At 49.2% G+C, this 19595-nt stretch overlaps 1 protein-coding gene across 1 annotated transcript in view; it reads right to left on the minus strand.

Moving 5' to 3' along the window:
* The window catches only part of LOC119972211 (BTB/POZ domain-containing protein KCTD1), a 196681-nt gene that overhangs the window by 11169 nt on the left and 165917 nt on the right, over positions 1–19595 (minus strand). Inside the window, exons 2-3 of the mRNA XM_038808574.1 lie at positions 9372–9550; positions 4322–4466 (exon numbers count right to left, since the gene is read on the minus strand). Coding sequence (XP_038664502.1) covers positions 4322–4466; positions 9372–9550 — 324 coding nt within the window. The remainder of the gene's footprint in view (positions 1–4321; positions 4467–9371; positions 9551–19595) is intronic.

Below are 19595 nucleotides of genomic sequence, written 5' to 3' on the forward strand. Positions count from 1 at the left end.
GGGCTGGTCAGATGGGCTGATCAGTGGCCAATGGAATTCAATCCGGGTAAGTGTGAGGTGATGCACTTGGGCAGGACAAACAAGGCAAAGGAATACATGATAAACGACAGGACCCTGGGAAGCACCGAGGATCAGAGGGACCTTGTTGTGCATGTACACCAGTCCCTTAAGGTACCAGAGCAGGTGGATACAGTGGTTAAGGTGGCGTATGGTATACCTGCCTTTATTAGCTGAGGCATAGAGTTTAAGGGTAGGAAGTTTATGCTGGATCTGTATAAAACGTTGGTTAGGCCACAGCTGGAGTATTGTGTTGCAGTTCTGGAATCCACATTATAGGAGGGATGTGATAGCCCTGGAAAGGGTGCGGAGGAGATTTACCAGGATGGTGCCTGGGTTGGAGAGTTTTAATTATGAAGAGGGATTGGATAGACTGGGGTTGTTTTCCTTGGAGCAGAGGCGACTGAGGGGGGGGGGACATGATTGAGATGTATATAATTATGAGGGGCATAGACAGATTAGACAGGAAGAAACCTTTCCCCTTGGTGGAGGGGTCAATGACCAGGGGGCATAGATTTACGGTAAGGTGCGGGAGGTTTAGAGGGGATGTGAGGAAAAGCTTTTCACCCAGAGGGTGAAAACTCTGGTGCGGCCGCACCTGGAGTACTGCGTGCAGTTCTGGTCACCACATTATAGGAAGGATGTGGAAGCTTTGGAAAGGGTTCAGAGGAGATTTACTAGGATGTTGCCTGGTATGGAGGGAAGGTCTTACGAGGAAAGGCTCAGGGAATTGAGGTTGTTTTCGTTAGAGAGGAGAAGGCTGAGAGGTGACTTAATAGAGACATATAAGATAGTCAGAGGGTTAGATAGGGTGGACAGTGAGAGTCTTTTTCCTCGGATGGTGATGACCAACATGAGGGGACATAGCTTTAAATTGAGGGGTGATAGATATAGGACAGATATCAGAGGCAGTTTCTTTACTCAGAGAGTAGTCGGGGTGTGGAACGCCCTGCCTGCAACAGTAGTAGACTCGCCAACATTAAGGGCATTTAAGTGGTCACTGGATAGACATATGGATGAAAATGGAATAGTGTAGGTCAGATAGGCTTCAGATGGTTTCACAGGTCGGCGCAACATCGAGGGCCGAAGGGCCCGTACTGCGCTGTAGTGTTCTATGTTCTAGGGTGGTGGGAGTTTGGAACTCGCTGCCTGAAAAGTTGGTGGAGGCAGAGACCTTCATAACATTTAAGAAGTATTTAAATGCGCGATTGCGATCCCAGGGCAGACAAGGAGACTCTATGACACCAGAAGAGCTTAGCCACCCCATCAGATAGAAAGCAGATCTAGTCTCGTAACTCAAAGCTGGGCATCCATGAGGCGCTGTGGGCCATCTGCAGCAGCAGAATTGTACATAGCCACAATCTGTAACCTCATGGGCCGGCATATCCCCCACTCTACCATTACCACCCAGCCAGGGGATCAACCCCGGTTCAATGAAGAGTGCAGGAGAGCATGCCAGGATAAACACCAGGCATACTGAAAAATGAGGTGTCAACCTGGTGAAGCTACAACACAGGACTACTTGTGGCCAAACAGCAAAAACAGCAGGTTACAGACAGAGCTAAGCGATCCAACATCAGATCAGATCGAAGCTCTATAGTCCTGCCACATCCAGCTGTGAATGGTGGGGGACAATCAAACAACTCACTGGAGGAGGAGGCTCCACAAATATCCCTATCCTCAATGATGGAGGAGCCCAGCACATCTGTGCAAAAGACAAGGCTGAGGCATTCGCTACAATCTTCAGCCAGATGTGCTGAGTGGATCATCCATCACCTCCTCCAGAGGTCCCCAACATCACAGATGTCAGTCTTCAGCCAAATCGATTCACTCGGCACTGGATACGGCAAAGGCTAGGGGCCCTGACAATATTCCAGAACTCGCCCCTAGCCAAGCTGCTCCAGTACATCTACCACACCGGCATCTACTCGGCAATGTGGAAAATTGCCCAGGTGTGTCCTGTACACAAGAAACAGGACAAATCCAAACTGAACAACGACCTCCTCATCATCCTAATCAGTAAAGTGATGAAAGGGGTAGCGGCATTTACTCAGCAATAACCTACTCAATGACACTCAGTTTGGGTTCTGGCAGGGTCACTCCTGACTTCATTACAGCCTTGCTTCAAACTTGGACAAAAGAACGTAATTCCAGAGGGGAGGTGCCTGCTCTCAACATTAAGGCAACATTTGACCTAGTTATCAAGGAGCCCTAGCCAAACTGGAATCTGGGGGTAAACTCTCCGCTGGTTGGAGTTCGCAAAGGAAGATGGTTGTTGCAGATCTCAGCCCTGGGACATCACTGCCGGGGCCCCTCAGGGTAGTGTCCTCGGCCCAACACTCCTCAGCTGCTTCCTTCCCACCATCAACACAATGTTCAGCACTATTTGTGACTCCTCAGGCACTGAAGCATCCGTGTTCATATGCATCAAGACTTGGGCAATATCCAGGCTTGGGGCTGACATGCGGCAGTTACAGTCGCGCCACACAAGTGCCAGGCAATGACCATTTTCAACAAGAGAGAATCTAATCATTACCCCAGGCGTTCAATGGCATTACCATCACTGAATCCCCCACTATGAACATCCTGGAGGTTACCATTGGGCAGAAACTGAATTGGATTTGCCATATGAATACTTTGGCTACACAAGCAGGTCAGAGACTGGGAATTCTGTGTTGATTTAAAAAAAAAAATCATTTCGGGGATGTGGGCGTCGCTGGTTTGGCCAGCAATTATTGCCCATCTCTAGTTGCCCTTCAGAAGGTGGTGGTGAGCTGCCTTCTTGAACCGCTGCAGTCCTTGAGGTGTAGGTACACCCACTGTGCTGTTAGGGAGGCAGTTCCAGGATGTTGTCCCAGCGACAGTGAAGGAACAGTGATATATTTCCAAGTCAGAGAGAAGTTAAAGTCTGTGGGGCACAAGAACCAGGAGAGAGATCTATGCACAGAAATAACTAAAACGTTGGGGCAAGGAGACTCTCTGCGAGCTCTCACATAGATCCTCTTTTTACATCTCCTATAACCGTGCTAATCTCTTAAAATTTAATTCTAACACTAACCTTTCTCTTTTATGTTCTCTTGCAGGTTTGATGAACCTCTGAGGCCCGTGGAGTGAACCTGATGCTATGTATTTACATTGTGTATCTTGTGTTGCCCTATTACATATTTTATTTTCATGTACGGAATGATCTGTTTGAGCTGCACGTAGAAAAATACTTTTCACTGTACCTCGGGACACATGGCAATACACAAAACCAATACCACTTCACGTGACTAACTTTTGTTAGTACTGCTTCCGTGAGGGATGTTTTCAAACATTGATACAGTGTTCTTGTATTACATGTTCAGTGCTGTAACTCTGTGTATTGCTGGTATTTCTGCCTGACACCACTCAAGCCTATTTCCTGTTTAGGAGTTTTAGGCACAGGAGAGAAAGGAGATTTTCAGAGAATAGAACCATAGAATCCCTACAGTGCAGAAGGAGGCCATTGGGCCCATTGAGCCTACACCGGCCCTCTGAGCACCCTAACTAGGCCAACACCCCCGCCCTACCCCCGCAACCCCACATCTTTGGACATTGAGGAACAATTTATCATGGCCAAGCCACCTAACCTGCTCTAGGGCAGCACGGTAGCATTGTGGATAGCACAATTGCTTCACAGCACCAGGGTCCCAGGTTCAATTCCGACTTGGGTCACTGTCTGTGCGGAGTCTGCAAATCCTCCCCGTGTGTGCGTGGGTTTCCTCCGGGTGCTCCGGTTTCCTCCCACAGACCAAAGATGTGCAGTGTTAATGCAAGCCTACTTGTGATAATAGAGATTATTATTATCAGTGCAAATCGCAACATGGCAATTGGGCACTTTTTTAAAAAATGAAACATCTGGAAAATGTTAGCCTCCTTCGTAGCGACCTTCCAGATTACTGTAAACTTGTATGTTCTTTGCAAATGAGCAGGTGGACTGGCCATGCTAAATTGCCCCTCAGTGTCCAATGATTAGATGGGTTTACTAGGTTGTGGGGATAGGGCCGGGGAGTGGGCCTAGGTAGGGTGCAGACACCCCTGATACAGCTTCACGGGAGTAATTAAGGATTGCCACTAAGCGTTGGCCTGCCAGTGATGCTCAAATCCTGAAGAAACAAAGTCAAACATTACCCCAGCCAAGTGAGTTTAGTGCCAGTGCTCATTGGAAATTGTTGGGAGAATTTCACCACCGTTTCCCGATTCTAAACTGCACCTTTTACACACTTTGAGCACAACGACTTACTTTGAAATCATCAGGAATGAGGAGTCTTGAGGTGCGAAGGAAGTTTAAAATGTAGCGGAACATCTGACCATCTCTGTCGATGAAGTAATGTTGCTTGAGGCTGTCCAGGACGATGGGTTCAGTTCCGTCGAACAGACGACCAATTCTGCAAGAAGAAAACTCCCAAGTGTTGGACATCGGTCTGGTAAATTTTAGATCAGGAACGGGGCACAAATATATCACAACGGCAAATGCGAAATGGCATAGAGTTGCTCTTGAGTTAATGTCAGGCGGTGTCACCACCTCTTACTTTTTTGTTAAAGCCGTAAGCTCCGCCATTGCATTAATCGTTGAATCATAGCATTTGCAGTGCAGGAGGGGGCCATTCGGCCCATCGTGTCTGCATCGGCCCTTGGAAAGAGCACCCCACCCAAGCCCACACCTCCACCCTATCCCCGTAATCCAGTAACCCCACTTAACCTTTTGTTTTGGACACTAAGGGCAATTTAGCATGGCCAATCCACCTAACCTGCACGTCTTTGGACTGTGGGAGGAAACCGGAGCACCCGGAGGAAACCCACGCACACACGGGGAGAACGTGCAGACTCTGTACAGACAGAGTGACCCAAGCCGGGAATCGAACCTGGGGCCCTGGAGCAGTGAAGCAACTGCACTAACCACTGTGTTACCGTGCTGCCCCATGTAACGGATGGCATAGCACAGGAGGAACGCATCCAGCCGATTGAGCATGTGCTGGGTCTTTGAAAAAGAGCTAACTGATCAGCTCCACTTCCCCAATGCTCTTTCTCCCAGAGCCCAACAACTATTCCCCCCTTTGAGTATTTATCCAATATCCTTCTCAAAGTCATTGCTGAAGTGGCTTCCACCAAGGTGCTACCATGCCGATCACAACAGTTCCCTGCCTAAAATAAATTCTTGGATGTCCCCTCGACTAGAAACGGAACCCGCGAACGCCGCCAATGACTGGTTTTCCAACAGAGCAATTACTCGATGACATTCCCCGACGTTCAAGTCATCTCTGGCCCTCAAGTTAGCAACAAGCTGCCACTTAGAAATTCCTAAGCCCCAGAGTTAGTTGCTCCAGGATCAATAGGAATGGCCCACGGGAAGGATATATGAGCAAGATGCCCACTCCTGGATTCAGGAAGGAGTCGGGTCATCGTGGACCGGCTGATTCTGCAAGACAGAGCAGGGGGGAGGTCTACAAACTACAAGCCCCATCTGTCTACGCAGTCTGAAGCAACGGAGCAAGGTTACTCTGTTCTCTAAAGAAGGCTGCGGGAGCAGAGCCTTTGAATATTTTTAAGGCAGAGCTAGATAGTTTCTTGGTAAGCAAGAGGGTGAAAGGTTATGGGGGGTAGGCAGGAATGTGGGGGTGAGGTTACACTCAGATCAGCCATGACCTTATTGAATGGTAGGGCAGGCTCGAGGGGCTGAGTGGCCCACTTCTGTTCCTACTTCGTATGTTCGTATTTAGTGCATTTTCATAGAATCATAGAATCCCTACAGTGCAGAAGGAGGCCATTTGGTCCATCGAATCTGCACCGACCATCCAAAAGAGCATCCTACCTAGGCCCAATACTGTGCCCTATCCCCCGTAGCTCCACCTAATCTTGGGGCAATTTATCATGGCCAATCCACCCAACCTGCCCATCTTTGGACAGTGGGAGGAAACCGGAGCACCCGGAGGAAACCCACGCAGGCACGGGAGAAAGTGCAAACTCCACACAGACAGTCATCCGAGGTCGGAACTCACCCGGGTTCCTGGCGCTGTGAGGCAGCAGTGCTAACCACCGGGCCACCGTGCAGATCCCATTTTGCATCAGTGACTCTTAAGGTGATCTCTTGGGATGCCGAGCATTTTTTCTGCAGGAAAGCAAGACTAAAGGGAGACACATTTAAAAAAGGGGCAGCGCGGTAGCACAGTGGGTAGCTTCACAGCTCCAGGGTCCCAGGTTCGATTCCCGGCTTGGGTCACTGTCTGTGCGGAGTCTGCACGCTCTCCCTGTGTCTGCGTGGGTTTCCTCCGGGTGCTCCGGTTTCCTCCAAATCCTGAAAGGCGTGCTTGTTAGGTGAATTGGACATTCTGAATTCTCCCTCTGTGTACCCGAACAGGCGCCGGAATGTGGCGACTCTAGGGGCTTTTCACAGTAACTTCATTGCAGTGTTAATGTAAGCCTACTTGTGACAATAAGGATTTAAAGAAAATTTAAATTAAATAACTAAAGTGGGTTGAATTTTTCTGGGGAACGCCATACTGGAATCTACAAAATACACCTAACTGGACTATGAACCCCTGATTGACCCTCTGTGTCTCCTAGGCCAGACTCTCACCTTTGACCTTCCGTTGAGACAACCTCATCGGAACCTCTGATGGCATCTCCTAACTTGCACCACCTCCTGATCACCCATCGCACCCCTGTGCTTACTGACTTCCATTAATCCCAGGTCTGCGAAAAAGTCAATTATTTTTATTATTCACTCAGGGGATGTGGGCGACGCTGGCTAGACAAGGCCAGTATTTATTACCCATCCCTAATTGCCCTTGGAAAATGGTGGTGAGCTGCCTGCTTGAACCATTGCAGTCCACGTGGTGTAGGTACACCCAGAGTGCTGTTAGGGAGGGCGTTGCAGGATTTTGGCCCAGTGGCAGTGAAGGAACGGCAATGTTTCCACGTCGGGGTGGTGAGTGGCTTGGAGGGGTGGTGGTGTCCCATGCTTCTGCTGCCCTTGGCCTCCTAGATCTAGAGGGTAGCGGTCATGGGTTTGGAAGGTCCTATGTAAGGAGCCGAGATGAGTTCCTGCATTGCATCTTGGGAGATGATACACCAGCTGCCACTGGGCGCCGGAGGGAGTGGGTGATAGCGGATGGGGTGTCAATCAAGCGGGTTTCTTTGTCCTGGATGGTGTCGAGCTTTTGGGTGTTGGAGTTGCACTCATCCATCACACTCCAGACTTGTGCCTTGTAGATGGTGGACAGTCTCTGGGGAGTCAGCAGGTGAGTTACTCACTGCAGGATTCCTCACCTCTGAGAATTTTGAAATTACCACCCTCGTTTTCAAATCCCTTGCTTCCTCCCAATCTCTGTGACCTTCTTCAATCCTACCATACTTCTGTGTTCCTCTCACTGATGTCTCTTGCACATCACCGACTTTCAGCACTCCGCCATTGACAGTAGCCAAAGCCACACCCTCCCTGACAACTCTCTACCTCCGCATAACCCACCTCTTCAACCAAGCTATTAGTCACCTGTCCTAGTCACCGGGCAGCACGGTAGCACAGTGGTTAGCACAGTTGCTTCACAGCTCCAGGGTCCAAGGTTCGATTTCCGGTTTGGGTCACTGTCTGTGTGGAGTCTGCACGTTCTCCCCCCTGTCTTCGTGGGTTTCCTCCGGGTGCTCCGGTTTCCTCCCACAGTCCAAAGGTGTGCAGGTTAGGTGGATTGGCCATGCTAAATTGCCCTTAGTGTCCAAAATGGTTGGGTGGGGTTACTGGGATAGTGTTTGGGTAGGGTGCTCTTTCCAAGGGCCGGTTCAGACTCGATGGGCCGAATGGCCTCCTTACTGCACTGTAAATTCTATGATTCTATCATCCTCTTGAGACTCAGTGTCTAATTCTTTCCAATCACTGTTCCCGGGGAGGGCATTGGGGTGATTTATAATGTTGAAGGTGCTATCTGTATGCAAGTAGCTGTTGTTATAAATTCCCTGGCCACAGTGAGGAGGGGAGAACGGGTCTGGGTGTCCCAATTACACGGGGTGGACGGTTTTGACCTTGGTGCAGCGTAGATTTACCAGAATGATGCCTGGACCCTTTTGGGTTAAAGTAGGGAGAGAAGTCACAAAAATGAGGGTTGCATTCTCTGGAAATTAGTGAGCTAGCGGGGTGATTTGATCAAAGCTTTCATGGTATAAGGGGAAACAGATAAGACAGATGGAGAGAAATTATTTCCTCTGGCTGGGGGCGTCTTGGGCCAGGGGACATATTTAAAGCCAGAGATTTCAGGAGTGACATGAGGAAGTACTTCTACAGGCTAAGGTTCACAGATTTTTGTTACCAATGGTATTAAGGGATATGGGACAACGGCGTTTGGTTGAAACCTTTTAAGATCGTGAAGGGTGTTGACTGGGTGGATGTAGAGAGGGTGTTTCCTCTTGTGGGAGGATCGAGAACTGGAGTCACTGTTTAAAAATAAGGGGTCGCTCATTTAAGACAAAGACAAGGCAATTTGTTTTCTCTCGGAGGAGGGGGGTGGGTCCTGAGTTTTTGGAACACTCATCCTCAAAAGACAGTGGAAGCAGAGCCGTTGAATATTGTTGCGGCAGAGGTAGATAGATTTGTGATAAACAAGGAGGGTGAAAGGTTATCGGAGGTCGGCAGGAATGTGGGGTTGAGGTTACAGCCAGATCAGCCATGACCGTTTGAAATTTGGGCAGCAGGGTAGCACAGTGGTTACACTGTGGCTTCACAGCGCCAGGGTCCCAGGTTAGATTCCTGGCTGGGTCACGGTCTGTGCGGAGTCTGCATGCTCTCCCCGTGTCGGAGTGGGTTTCCTCCGGTTTCCTACAAGTCCTGAAAGACGTGCTGTTAGGTAATTTGGACATTCTGAATTCTCCCTCTGTGTACCCGAGCAGGCGCCGGAGTGTGGCGACGAGGGGATTCTCACAGTAACTTCATTGCAAGCCTACTTGTGACAATAAAGATTATTACTATTATTGAATGGCGGAGCAGGCTTGAGGGGCTAAATTGCCTCCGCCAGTCCTCTGGCCCTGGTTCACTCTGAATATACTTTCCGAACAATTAAAAAACAAATATGTACATTGCTGAGAGACATGTTGCCAAAGCTTCAGCACCCTCCAAGCCTGAAGTATAAATTGTTGCAATCCGCTTGAAATTTGAGATTCTTGTATTCGTTCTGATGAGTGCATGGTGAAAAGATTCAGCAGCACGTCTCTTTTTTTTTGTCCACAAGCAGGATTCACGTTCCGTGACACCAAGCAGCTGTTTGCCAACAGAAATGTGCCGCCTTACGTTCATTTGCCACATTTACCTTGAATCAGAAAACTTGGTTAACGTTGCCAAACTGCTGGTGTACATGTGACCTCCCACGTCAATGTGCACCGGGGCGTTGGATTTGGTGAGCTGTGCCGGGGTCGGGATGCCCTGGTTAGTCAGCGGAGATACGGGAGACCTGGTCAGCAGGGGTCTTGACATGTTGTGTCGGCTGTCCTGGAAGGAAATGGTCACATCGGTCAGTCAAGTTCGAACAGGCGTTTTAAAGTGGGATCAACCCAACACTCGAAGGGGCTCAGGAGAGGGAGAAGGACAGATCAAATACTCACTGGGTGACACTGCAAAACCTACTCGCAGTCAGCCTTTCTCGACATTTGAATAAAAACCTTCCCCCCTAAAGGGGGACATTTAAAAAACCTGCCCCCTACCGTGGGCAGCACATGTGGATAGCACTGTGGCTTCACAGCGCCAGGGTCCCAGGTTCGATTCCCGCTTGGGTCACTGTCTGTGCGGAGTCTGCACGTTCTCCCTGTGCCTGCGTGGATTTCCTCCGGGTGCTCCGGTTTCCTCCCACAGTCCAAAAATGTGCAGGTTAGGTGGATTGGCCAGGGTCAATTGCCCTTAGTGACCAAAAAAAGGTTAGGAGGGCTTAAGTGGGTCGGTGCAGACTCAATGGGCTGAATGGCCTCCTTCTGCACTGTATGTTCTATGTTAAGGCACTATCGAAGCCACTGTTGATAGCTTTACCGCCTCAGAATTGTGGAAACATTTCTAAATATAAGCTGAAGCAGATTCAGAACGATTAAACGGACATGCAACCCAAAAAAGGACCAAGTTTTTAAATGATGATCAGAAATCCTCAAGGTGCTGTCAGCTCCCACATAGTATTCTGTCAAACACAGGCTAACTGCACTTTTTGCACTGATTCTTTAAAAAAAATCTTTTGATTGGCATTTCGTATATTTATAAACAATAGTATATATACACATCACATTTTTCTTACCCGCGTTAATTTATTTTATTGAGCAGAAAGATTTATTTCGTCTTTTTTAAAATTGACCCTATCTACATTTCGCCGCCTTCTGGCTCGGTCGATGGTCCCTCCCCCCTCTGGCCCATTGCCCTCCCGCTCCCTTGTGTACTCCCCTTGTCCCTTCCCCCCTCACCCTGTGATTTTTTTTTAAAAGAGAAAATTGAGTCAATGATAACAATGTGCAAGAACATTAATGAAAATAACTTGCATTTATATGGCGTTCACCACCTCAGGCCATCCCTAAACATTTTACAGCCAATGAAGTACTTCGGCAATATAGGAACTGTTGTCAGACGGGAAATATAGCGGACAATTTACGCACAGCAATCCGTCACACAAAAGACTGACAATGCCCCCGTAAGATGGCAGACAGGGGGGCGGGATTCTCCGATCCCCTGCCGGGTCGGAGAATCGCCCGGGGCCGGCGTCAATCCCGCCCCCGCCGTGTCCCGAATTCTCCGCCACCCGAGATTCGGCGGGAGTGGGAATCGCGCCTCGCCGGTCGGCGGGCTCACCGCAGCGATTCTCCGGCCCGCGGTGGGCCAAAGTCCTGCCGCTGACAAGCCTCTCCCGCCGGCGGGAATCAAACACCTACCTGACCGGCGGGATTGGCGGCGTGGGCGGGCGCCGAGGTCCGGGGGGGGGATCTGATCCCGGGACGGTGGTCTGACCCGCGATCGGGGCCCACCGATCGGCAGGCGGGCCTGTGCCGTGGGGGCACTCTTTTTCTTCCGCCTTCGCCATGGTGGAGACCCCCTCCGCTCCGCATGCGCCGGGATGACGTCAGCAACCGCTGACACTCTGGCGCATGCGCGGACTTACGTCGGCCGGCGAAGTCCTTTCGGCCCCGGCTGGCGTGGCACAATGTGAGGGCTTGGCCCCTAAAGGTGTGGAGACTTCCGCACCTTTGGGGCGGCCTGACGAAGGAGTGGTTCAAGCCACTCCAACACGCCGGGACTCCCCGCCCCGCCGGGTAGGGGAGAATCCCAGCCAGGGTGTCAGCTGAATGTCTCATCCCGGAGATGGCAGCACAGAGCATTGTTACCCCGTGTAACAGGATCAAGAGCGGGTGGGCACAGATTTAAAGTGCTTTGCAAATGAAGCAAATGTGATGCCAGAAAAAAACATTTTCACGCAGCGAGAGTTGGGGTCAGGAATGCGCGGCCTGGAAGTGCGGTGGAGGCAAGTTCAATCAAGGCCTCCAAGAGGGCGTTAGATGGTTATTTCACTAGAAACAATGTGCAGGGATAGGGTGGAAAGGCAGGAGAATGGCACTAAGTCACGCTGTCACAGTGCAGACAGGATGGGCCGAATGGCCCCCCCTTTGTGCCGTAACGATTCTGAGATTTTGGGCTCTTATCTTAAAGAATGTGGACTGCACAATCAAACGGGGCGGTTGAGATGTCTAGAATGGATGCCTTCAAGGGGAATCTCCGTAAGGATGAGGAAGGAAGGAATAGAATGGTACGCTGTTGGGGGTGAGGTGAGGTAGGGTGGCGGGAAGTTTGTACACAGCATAAACTTCGACTGAATGGCTTGTTTCCCGGCTGTACATTCAACGTGACCCAACGAAGAATACCTTGCATTTGTAGAATAACACTCTGAAGTTTTAATAAACCAAGGGTGACGTGGAGCCAGAGGCCTATGAAGGTGATATAACTGATCAAGTTGGGTGAAAAGGTAACTGTGGTGATCGAGCATAAATAATTATCTTTAAATTACAATTTTAAAAAATCTTTCTTGGGTTGCAGGCACCTTGGAAAGAGCAGCATTTGTCCTTGCCCTTGAATGGAGTGTCTCGCTCGGCCATTTCAGTCGGGGGCAATTAAGAGGGCAGAAGGCAGGAGAATGAGGATGAGAAAATATCAGCCATGATTGAATGGCGGAGCAGACTCGATGGGCCGAGTGGCCTAATTCTGCACCTATGACCCATGGTCTGTGGTCTAAGAATCAACCGCGTTGCTGTGGGTCTGGAGTCACGTGTCGGCCAGACTGGGTAAGGACGGCCGATTTCCTTCCCTAAAAGGACATTAGCGATGGTTATCCCCCTACAATCGATGATACATTCACGTACACCATGACGGAGACCAGCTTCATATTGTCTCGGCTCTGGTGTCACTGTCCGTGTGCAGTTTGCACATTCTCCCCGTGTTTACGTGGGTTTCGCCCCCACAGCCCCAAGATGTGCAGGATAGGTGGATTGGCCACACTAAATTGCCCCTTAATTGGAAAAAATGAATTGGGTACTCTAAAGTTATTTTTTTAAAAACTTAAATTCCACCAGCTGCCGTGGTGGGATTTGAACCGGCGTCCCCTCCACGACATTAGGTTGGGCCTCTGGATTACTAGTCCAGTGACATTACTGCTACGTCACTGTCTCCGCTTTAATGATGAGCTCCGCTGATGGTTCAAGATAACAAAGAAGTGACGGCAGTGAAAAGATACTCGAAAATTGTGCTCCCTCCCACTGAAATCACAGCGAGTGAAGGTTCACCCACATTGACTTGACAATTTTGTACAATGTCCACACACCCAGTCTCTGACTGAGTGGTTAGAGCCAGCCAGACAGGATCAACTCTCTGAACTGACATAATGAGGAGATCGAAGGATAGAGATACAGCGTTCGGAGAGCAAAGATAAAATGACACAGTATTTTTAAAACCCCGACAATATTTCACCATGCTACACTGACCCCCGCAGTAACCACTTCTTAATCTTTGCAGGCAGGGTAGAAATATCCTTGCAGCTAAAATATAATGAGCCCAGAGGGGCCTCTGTTGCTTCCATGATTACAGCTGGAACCATTAGTATTCTGTAAGCCAGCGCAACTGCAAAATGTCCAGACACTTTCTGGATACTGCTGAGTAAATTATCTGTCAGGTATGCACTTGCCCTCTGGGCTTTTGGGAGTCAGTGATGTTCAGTAGCATGGACTGGGGGGTGAGCATCGTAACTGATGCACAGGGTGATCGAAGGGGTGGTTGGCAGAGTGCATCTTGATGATGATGAGGTTGAAGAAAACCCTGGTTGAAAGGACTAAAAATGTTCCCCCGCGCAAAAGTAAAAACCTTGTTGATCAGCAACAATGCTGGGGGGGGGGGGGGGGGGGGGGGGGGGGGTGTTTCCGGCACTTCCCGTCGGTAGGATTTTTTTGTCCCACTGAAAGCGACCCCTCCACCAGGGTGGGGGTTCCTGGGAGGAGGGACAGGCGAGTCTCCCAAAACGCCGTAGACACTGGCAGGAAATTCCCCCCCTCTGTGTTGGTGGCACACACTATTTCCCAGAAGATGTGCTTCTAATCTCACAGCCCAACCTGTTGCCAGAGCTTTTCATCTTGTAACCTGCCTGTCCTGCGAGCTGAACCTGTTTATGCATGTTTGGGATCGAAAACATTTTTGCCTCACCCAAGTTTTAGGAAGTGCGAGATGATAAGGCTGCAACAAGTGGCAACAGGGAATCCTGTGATCTTGATGAATGGTGAGAACAATAGCCTGCCTTCAATATTGTTGAAGAGAGGCATGTTGCCAAAGTTTTCTGCCATGTACTCATCAGGACAAATACAAAGATGCCGAATTTTATACCATCAGCAATCTATACTACAGGAGAAAAGGGTGACCAATCTACCTAACCTGCACATCTTTGGACTGTGGGAGGAAACCGGAGCACCCGGAGGAAACCCACGCAGATACAGGGAGAGAAAGTGCAAACTCCACGCAGATAGTCAGCCAAGGCCAGAATGGAACCATGGTCCCTGGCGCCGCGAGGCAGCAGTGCTAACCACCATGCCGCCCGTTCCTCTCCTTGGCCATAGGCAGCTGGCTGATCTGCACATTAAGAATGTCGAGCATCATTCAGGCGTCATTATTTTGTAAGCAAAATCTGGACCAATAACTTTTATTATAACTTTTTTTTTATAAATTAAGAGTACCCAATTCATTTTTTACAATTAAGGGGGCAATTCAGCGTGGACAATCCACCTACCCTGCACATCTTTGGGTTGTGGGGGGCAAACCCCACACAAACACAGAGAGAATGTGCAAACTCCACACGGACAGTGACCCAGAGCCAGGATCGAACCTGGGACCTCGGCGCTGTGAGGCAGCAGGGCTAACCCACTCCACCACTGTGCTGCCACTGGATGAATAACTTTTAACGGGATCCACATTGCACAGGTCTGCAGAGAAAGCGTCAACATAACCACATGCAGACGTTCATCACCTTCAAAGCCAATTTCTACTTTGCCAAAAATGTTTATCCTCTGAATTCGGAATTTATGTTTATGGAATATGCCCATGATTAGGATTTGAAATGGGGGGGGGGGGGGGGGAGGCAACACACATTTTAACTGGGAACTTCCTGAAGGTCGGGTCAGTGTGAAGACGTTGGGGTCAAGGTGGATCAATGGAGTTATGGTACAGATCAGTCATGATCTATTTGAATGGTGGTGCATGTTCGGAGAGACTGAATTGCTTCCTCCTCTTGTGTACCTTTCAAAACAAATAAACTGAAAGCTATAATAACATGATAAACTGCAACATATTCCAACAGGTTGGGAATCCTGGGTGGCACTGAGTATCTCACCTCCTGACTCCCCAAAGCCTGTCCACCATCTACAAGGCACAAGTCAGGAATGTGATGGAATACTCTCCACTTGCCTGGATGAGTGCAGCTCCAACAACACTCAAGAAGAAGCTCAACACAATCCAGGACGAAGCAGCCCGCTTGACTGGCATCCCTTCCATAAAGATTCAAAAACCTCCACCATTGACACACAGTAGCAGCCGTATGGACCATCTACGAGATGCACTGCAGCAACTCACCAAGGCTCCTTGACAGCACCTTCCAAACCCGTGACCTTTGCCATCTAAGAGGACAAGGGCAGCAGATACCTGGGAACCCCACCACCTGGAGGTTCCGCTCCAAGTCACTCACCACCCCATCACTGTCGCTAGATCAACATCCTGGAATTCCCTCTCTAACACCACAGTGGGTGTACCTACACCTCAGGGACTGCAGCGGTTCAAGAAGGCAGCTCACCACCACCATCCCAAGGACCATTAGAAATGGACAATAAATGTTGGCCTAATCAGCGATGTGCACAAAAGTCCTGAGGTCACATAAAGGTAAACTGGTTCTTCCTTTATCATCGTCTGTACTTCCACAGACCAAATGCAGCAGGTTGAAAGCAAAGTTGGATACGCTTACGAGGGAGAAAGGCACAAAAGGATATGCTGAGAAGAGTTTGATGGAAAGAGGTGGGCGAAGGCTTGTGTGGAGGATGAGCTCCACAGGTTGAGCGTAGAGAGGTGAGCAGACTGCTGTGGTCTGGACACAATTCAATTTGAGCATCGCTTGTCCTCAAACATTCAGTACACTAAAATTATTCAGTGCACCTAAAATTTGGAGCAACGTAACAGGGTCACTGCGCTGGAGTACACTGAAGAGAAGGACAACGACATGGAAAGGTTGAACAGCTTTATATAGAAACATTATGGTCAATTTATTCCTCATTTGCAAAACAATTCTCTTCCCAGGAGTTGCACAGCCTTGCTTTCTCTAGTTCAGTGGTTCCAACCTTTTTTACGCCACGGCACGCTTCTACACTGAAAACATTTTGAGGCACACCTCCTATTTTTTCCAACTGAACTGCCACTCGCAAAGCCTTTTATCTCTAAAACCTCCTAAAAACATGTCAAGCCACCATTTAATATAATTGGCATTAGTTTAAGAAGTTTACAATGAAAGCCTTATCACCGTTTGCATGTCAAATATAATATTGGAGCCTCTTGATCCTTTTCTTCACTCTATTGGTTCATGTTTCTGACCTGTCTTCTTCCCTTTCACTTCCCTCTGTCTTTTCTCCTTTATTTAACCCCTCCCTCCCATCTCTCTCTCGCTTCTCCCAGGCCTCTACGCCCTTTTTGCGTTCATGCGCAGGTTTCACAGGTTCTTCGGCATCTGTGGTCGGCATCTCTAATGCCCAAAGGATCTGGGATCTCCTGTCAGCCAGTACACATGTGCGGTACGGAACGTGCCGGTTCAGTCGGCAGCGAGGAAGGCAAATGCAATGTTAGAATTCATGTCGAGAGGGCTAGAATACAAGACCAGGGATATACTTCTGAGGCTGTATAAGGCTCTAGTCAGACCCCATTTGGAGTCTTGTGAGCAGTTTGGGGCCCCATATCTAAGGAAGGATGTGCTGGCCTTGGAAAGGGTCCAGAGGAGGTTCACAAGAATGATCCCTGGAATGACGAGCTTGTCGTATGAGAAACGGTTGAGGATTCTGGGTCTGTACTTGTTGGTGTTTAGAAGGATGAGAGGGGATCTTGTTGAAACTTACAGGATACTGCGAGGCCTGGATAGAGTGGACGTGGAGAGGATGTTTCCACTTTTAGGAAAAACTAGAAGCAGGGGACACAATCTCAGACTAAAGGGACGATCCTTTAAAACAGAGATGAGGAGGGATTTGTTCAGCCAGAGGGTGGTGAATCTGTGGAACTGTTTGCCGCAGAAGGCTGTGTTGGCCAAATCACTGAGTGTCTTTAAAGCACAGATAGATAGGTTTTTAATCAATAAGGGGATCAGAGGTTATGGGGAGAAGTTAGGAGAATGGGGATGAGAAAAATATCAGCCATGATTGAATGGCGGAGCAGACTGGATGGGCCGAGTGGCCTAATTCTGCTCCTATGCGTTATGGAATGTTTTTTGTTGGAAATCCGGACCGTGCGTGTGCAGCCGGAAAGAGCTACACATGCGCAGTTCTGATCTTTTACGTTGGTCATGCACACGGGCCGAACCGATCTTAAAAATCCTGAACCGCCCACATGCGGCTAATTCCTAGCCGGCTCGTGCGTGGGAGGCCCATCGGGACGTGTAGAGACGCCGGCCATCTCAGTGGGCCGCAAGATTAAAATCAGACATGTTCACGGACCATGACCCCATGAGTAAAATAAAATACATTTAATGCAGGCCGAATATTTCACAGGGAGTTATAGAAAATGCTTAATCATTTATATATTAATAGAAATTTCATCGTCAATTGGTCAAAAACAAAATAAATATTTCCACTTTGGACGCAGAGGGAGCGCATGGCTCTCACAGTCAATGTTGGGAGCAATCACTTCACTCGTCCTTGCTTTACGTGAGAATCACTGCAGTCAGACTGGAAGGGGAAGCAGTGATGTGGTGGTACTTCACTGGACTAGCAATCCAGAGACCCAGGGTCACTCTCTCGGGGCCTGGCTGATGGTGCAATTTGAATTTGATAATAGAAACCTGGAATGATGGCCACAAAATCATTGATGGCCGACATTTGGTCCAGGACTGTCCTTTAGCGAGGGAAATCTGCCGCCCTTACCCGGTCTAGCCTACCTGCGACTCCAGACCCACAGCAACGCGGTCGACTCTTAATTGCCCTCTGGCCGAGCAAAACCATTCGGTTCCAGGGCAATTAGGGATGGGCAACAAATTCCCGCGAACGAATAAATCAAACGGTCAGCGGAACGTGCCAATCCTGCGCGTGGGCAACGGTCAACAAACTGCACTCGGGCAGCAGGTTTCCGACCACTGCACTAAAGCCAAACCAGGAGCTACGAGGAAAGATGATCGAATGTTTGGTCAGAGGTATTGCTCCAAGGAGCATTCAAAAGGGGGAGGAAACGGACAGAGATTTGGACAGGAAATTCAAGAGTTTACTGCTGCATATTAATTGTATTTGCTTATGTGCTGGGGTTTAACTCGAGCATGTGTGGCGATGCTTATTAAAACTGCGGGGCGACTGCATACTTGGCATTGTTTGAGTAAAAACCTCATCCAACACCATCCTTCAACCAGTTTTTCCGCTAGGCTTCACTTGGGGGCCCAGGCCGCTGAAGGCAAGGCCGGGAATGGTGGAGTGATGGAAACTTCAGAGAGTCGTGAGCACCGCCCAGTCCATCACAGAAACCTGTCTCCCATCCATTGACTCCATCTACACCTCCCGCTGCCTGGGCAAAGCGGGCAGCATAATCAAAGACCCCTCCCACCCGGCTTACTCACTCTTCCAACTTCTTCGATCGGGCAGGAAATGCAGGAGTCTGAGAACACGCACAAACAGACTCAAAAACAGCTTCTTCCCCACTGTCACCAGACTCCTAAACGACCCTCTTATGGACTGACCTCATTAACACTACACCCCTGTATGCTTCATCCGATGCCGGTGCTTATGTAGTTCCATTGTATACCTTGTGTTGCCCTATTTTGTATTTTCTTTTGTTCCCTTTTCTTCCAATTAATTAATGATCTGTTTAAGCTGCTCACAGAAAACTTTTCACTGTACATGTGACAATAAACAAATCCAATCCAATCCAATCAAACTGCCGCAATAAGGCAGAATCGAATGGGTGCAGTTATCCCAGAGGATTCACGGGCTGCAGGAAGTCACAGACATTGGGAAGGGCGAGGCCAAGGAGGGGTTTAAAACGATGGGAATTTTTAAATTCGAGCTAAGAGTCGATGGCGGTCAGCGAGTATGGGGTGATCAGGATTTGTTGCAGTTAGTCTAAGGCGGGTCAGGGAACGGAGGGGGGGAGGGGGGGAAAGAGAGGAGTACGGACATTTCACTCTCAGCTGAAGCCCACCAGAGAATTGCCAACAAGGAGCAGACAGGGTCCTCCATTGGCACTACTGAACTCTGGGCAACCGAAGTTCGCAAGGGGGCCTATCAACCCCATACACTTCAAATTAAGCAATAAATATAGGACATTCTCTTTAGGGCTTGTCACAGTAACTTCATTGCAGTGTTAATGTAAGCCTACTTGTGACAATAATTATTATTATAAGAACTTTGTAATGGTGCACAGGCTTAGTTCAACCTACCGTGGTGCAACGGCGTCACTGTTGCTATGTAGGAAACACAGAGCCAATTTGCACACAGCAAACACTTACAAAGAACAATGTGATAATGACCAGATCTGTCTTGGTGCCGTTAGCGGAGGAATTAATATCGGGAAGGATACAGATGAGAGCTCCCCTATAGCTCACTGATATAATGCCGTTCTTCCTCAGTGATGGCCAACGGATCCTTGATTTTTGCACCTCCTCGGCGAGACAGCACATCCGACAGTGCAGCACCTCCTTCAGTACTTCGCAACGAGCCTCCCCTGTGCTCGAGTCCCTGAAGTGGGAGCTGAACCAGCAACCTCCTGATGCGGGGGCGGGAGTGCTACTCACTGAGCCCTGCCTCACACC

This window comes from Scyliorhinus canicula, chromosome 10, assembly GCF_902713615.1.
Source record: "Scyliorhinus canicula chromosome 10, sScyCan1.1, whole genome shotgun sequence".
Taxonomy (NCBI): Eukaryota; Metazoa; Chordata; class Chondrichthyes; order Carcharhiniformes; family Scyliorhinidae; genus Scyliorhinus; species Scyliorhinus canicula.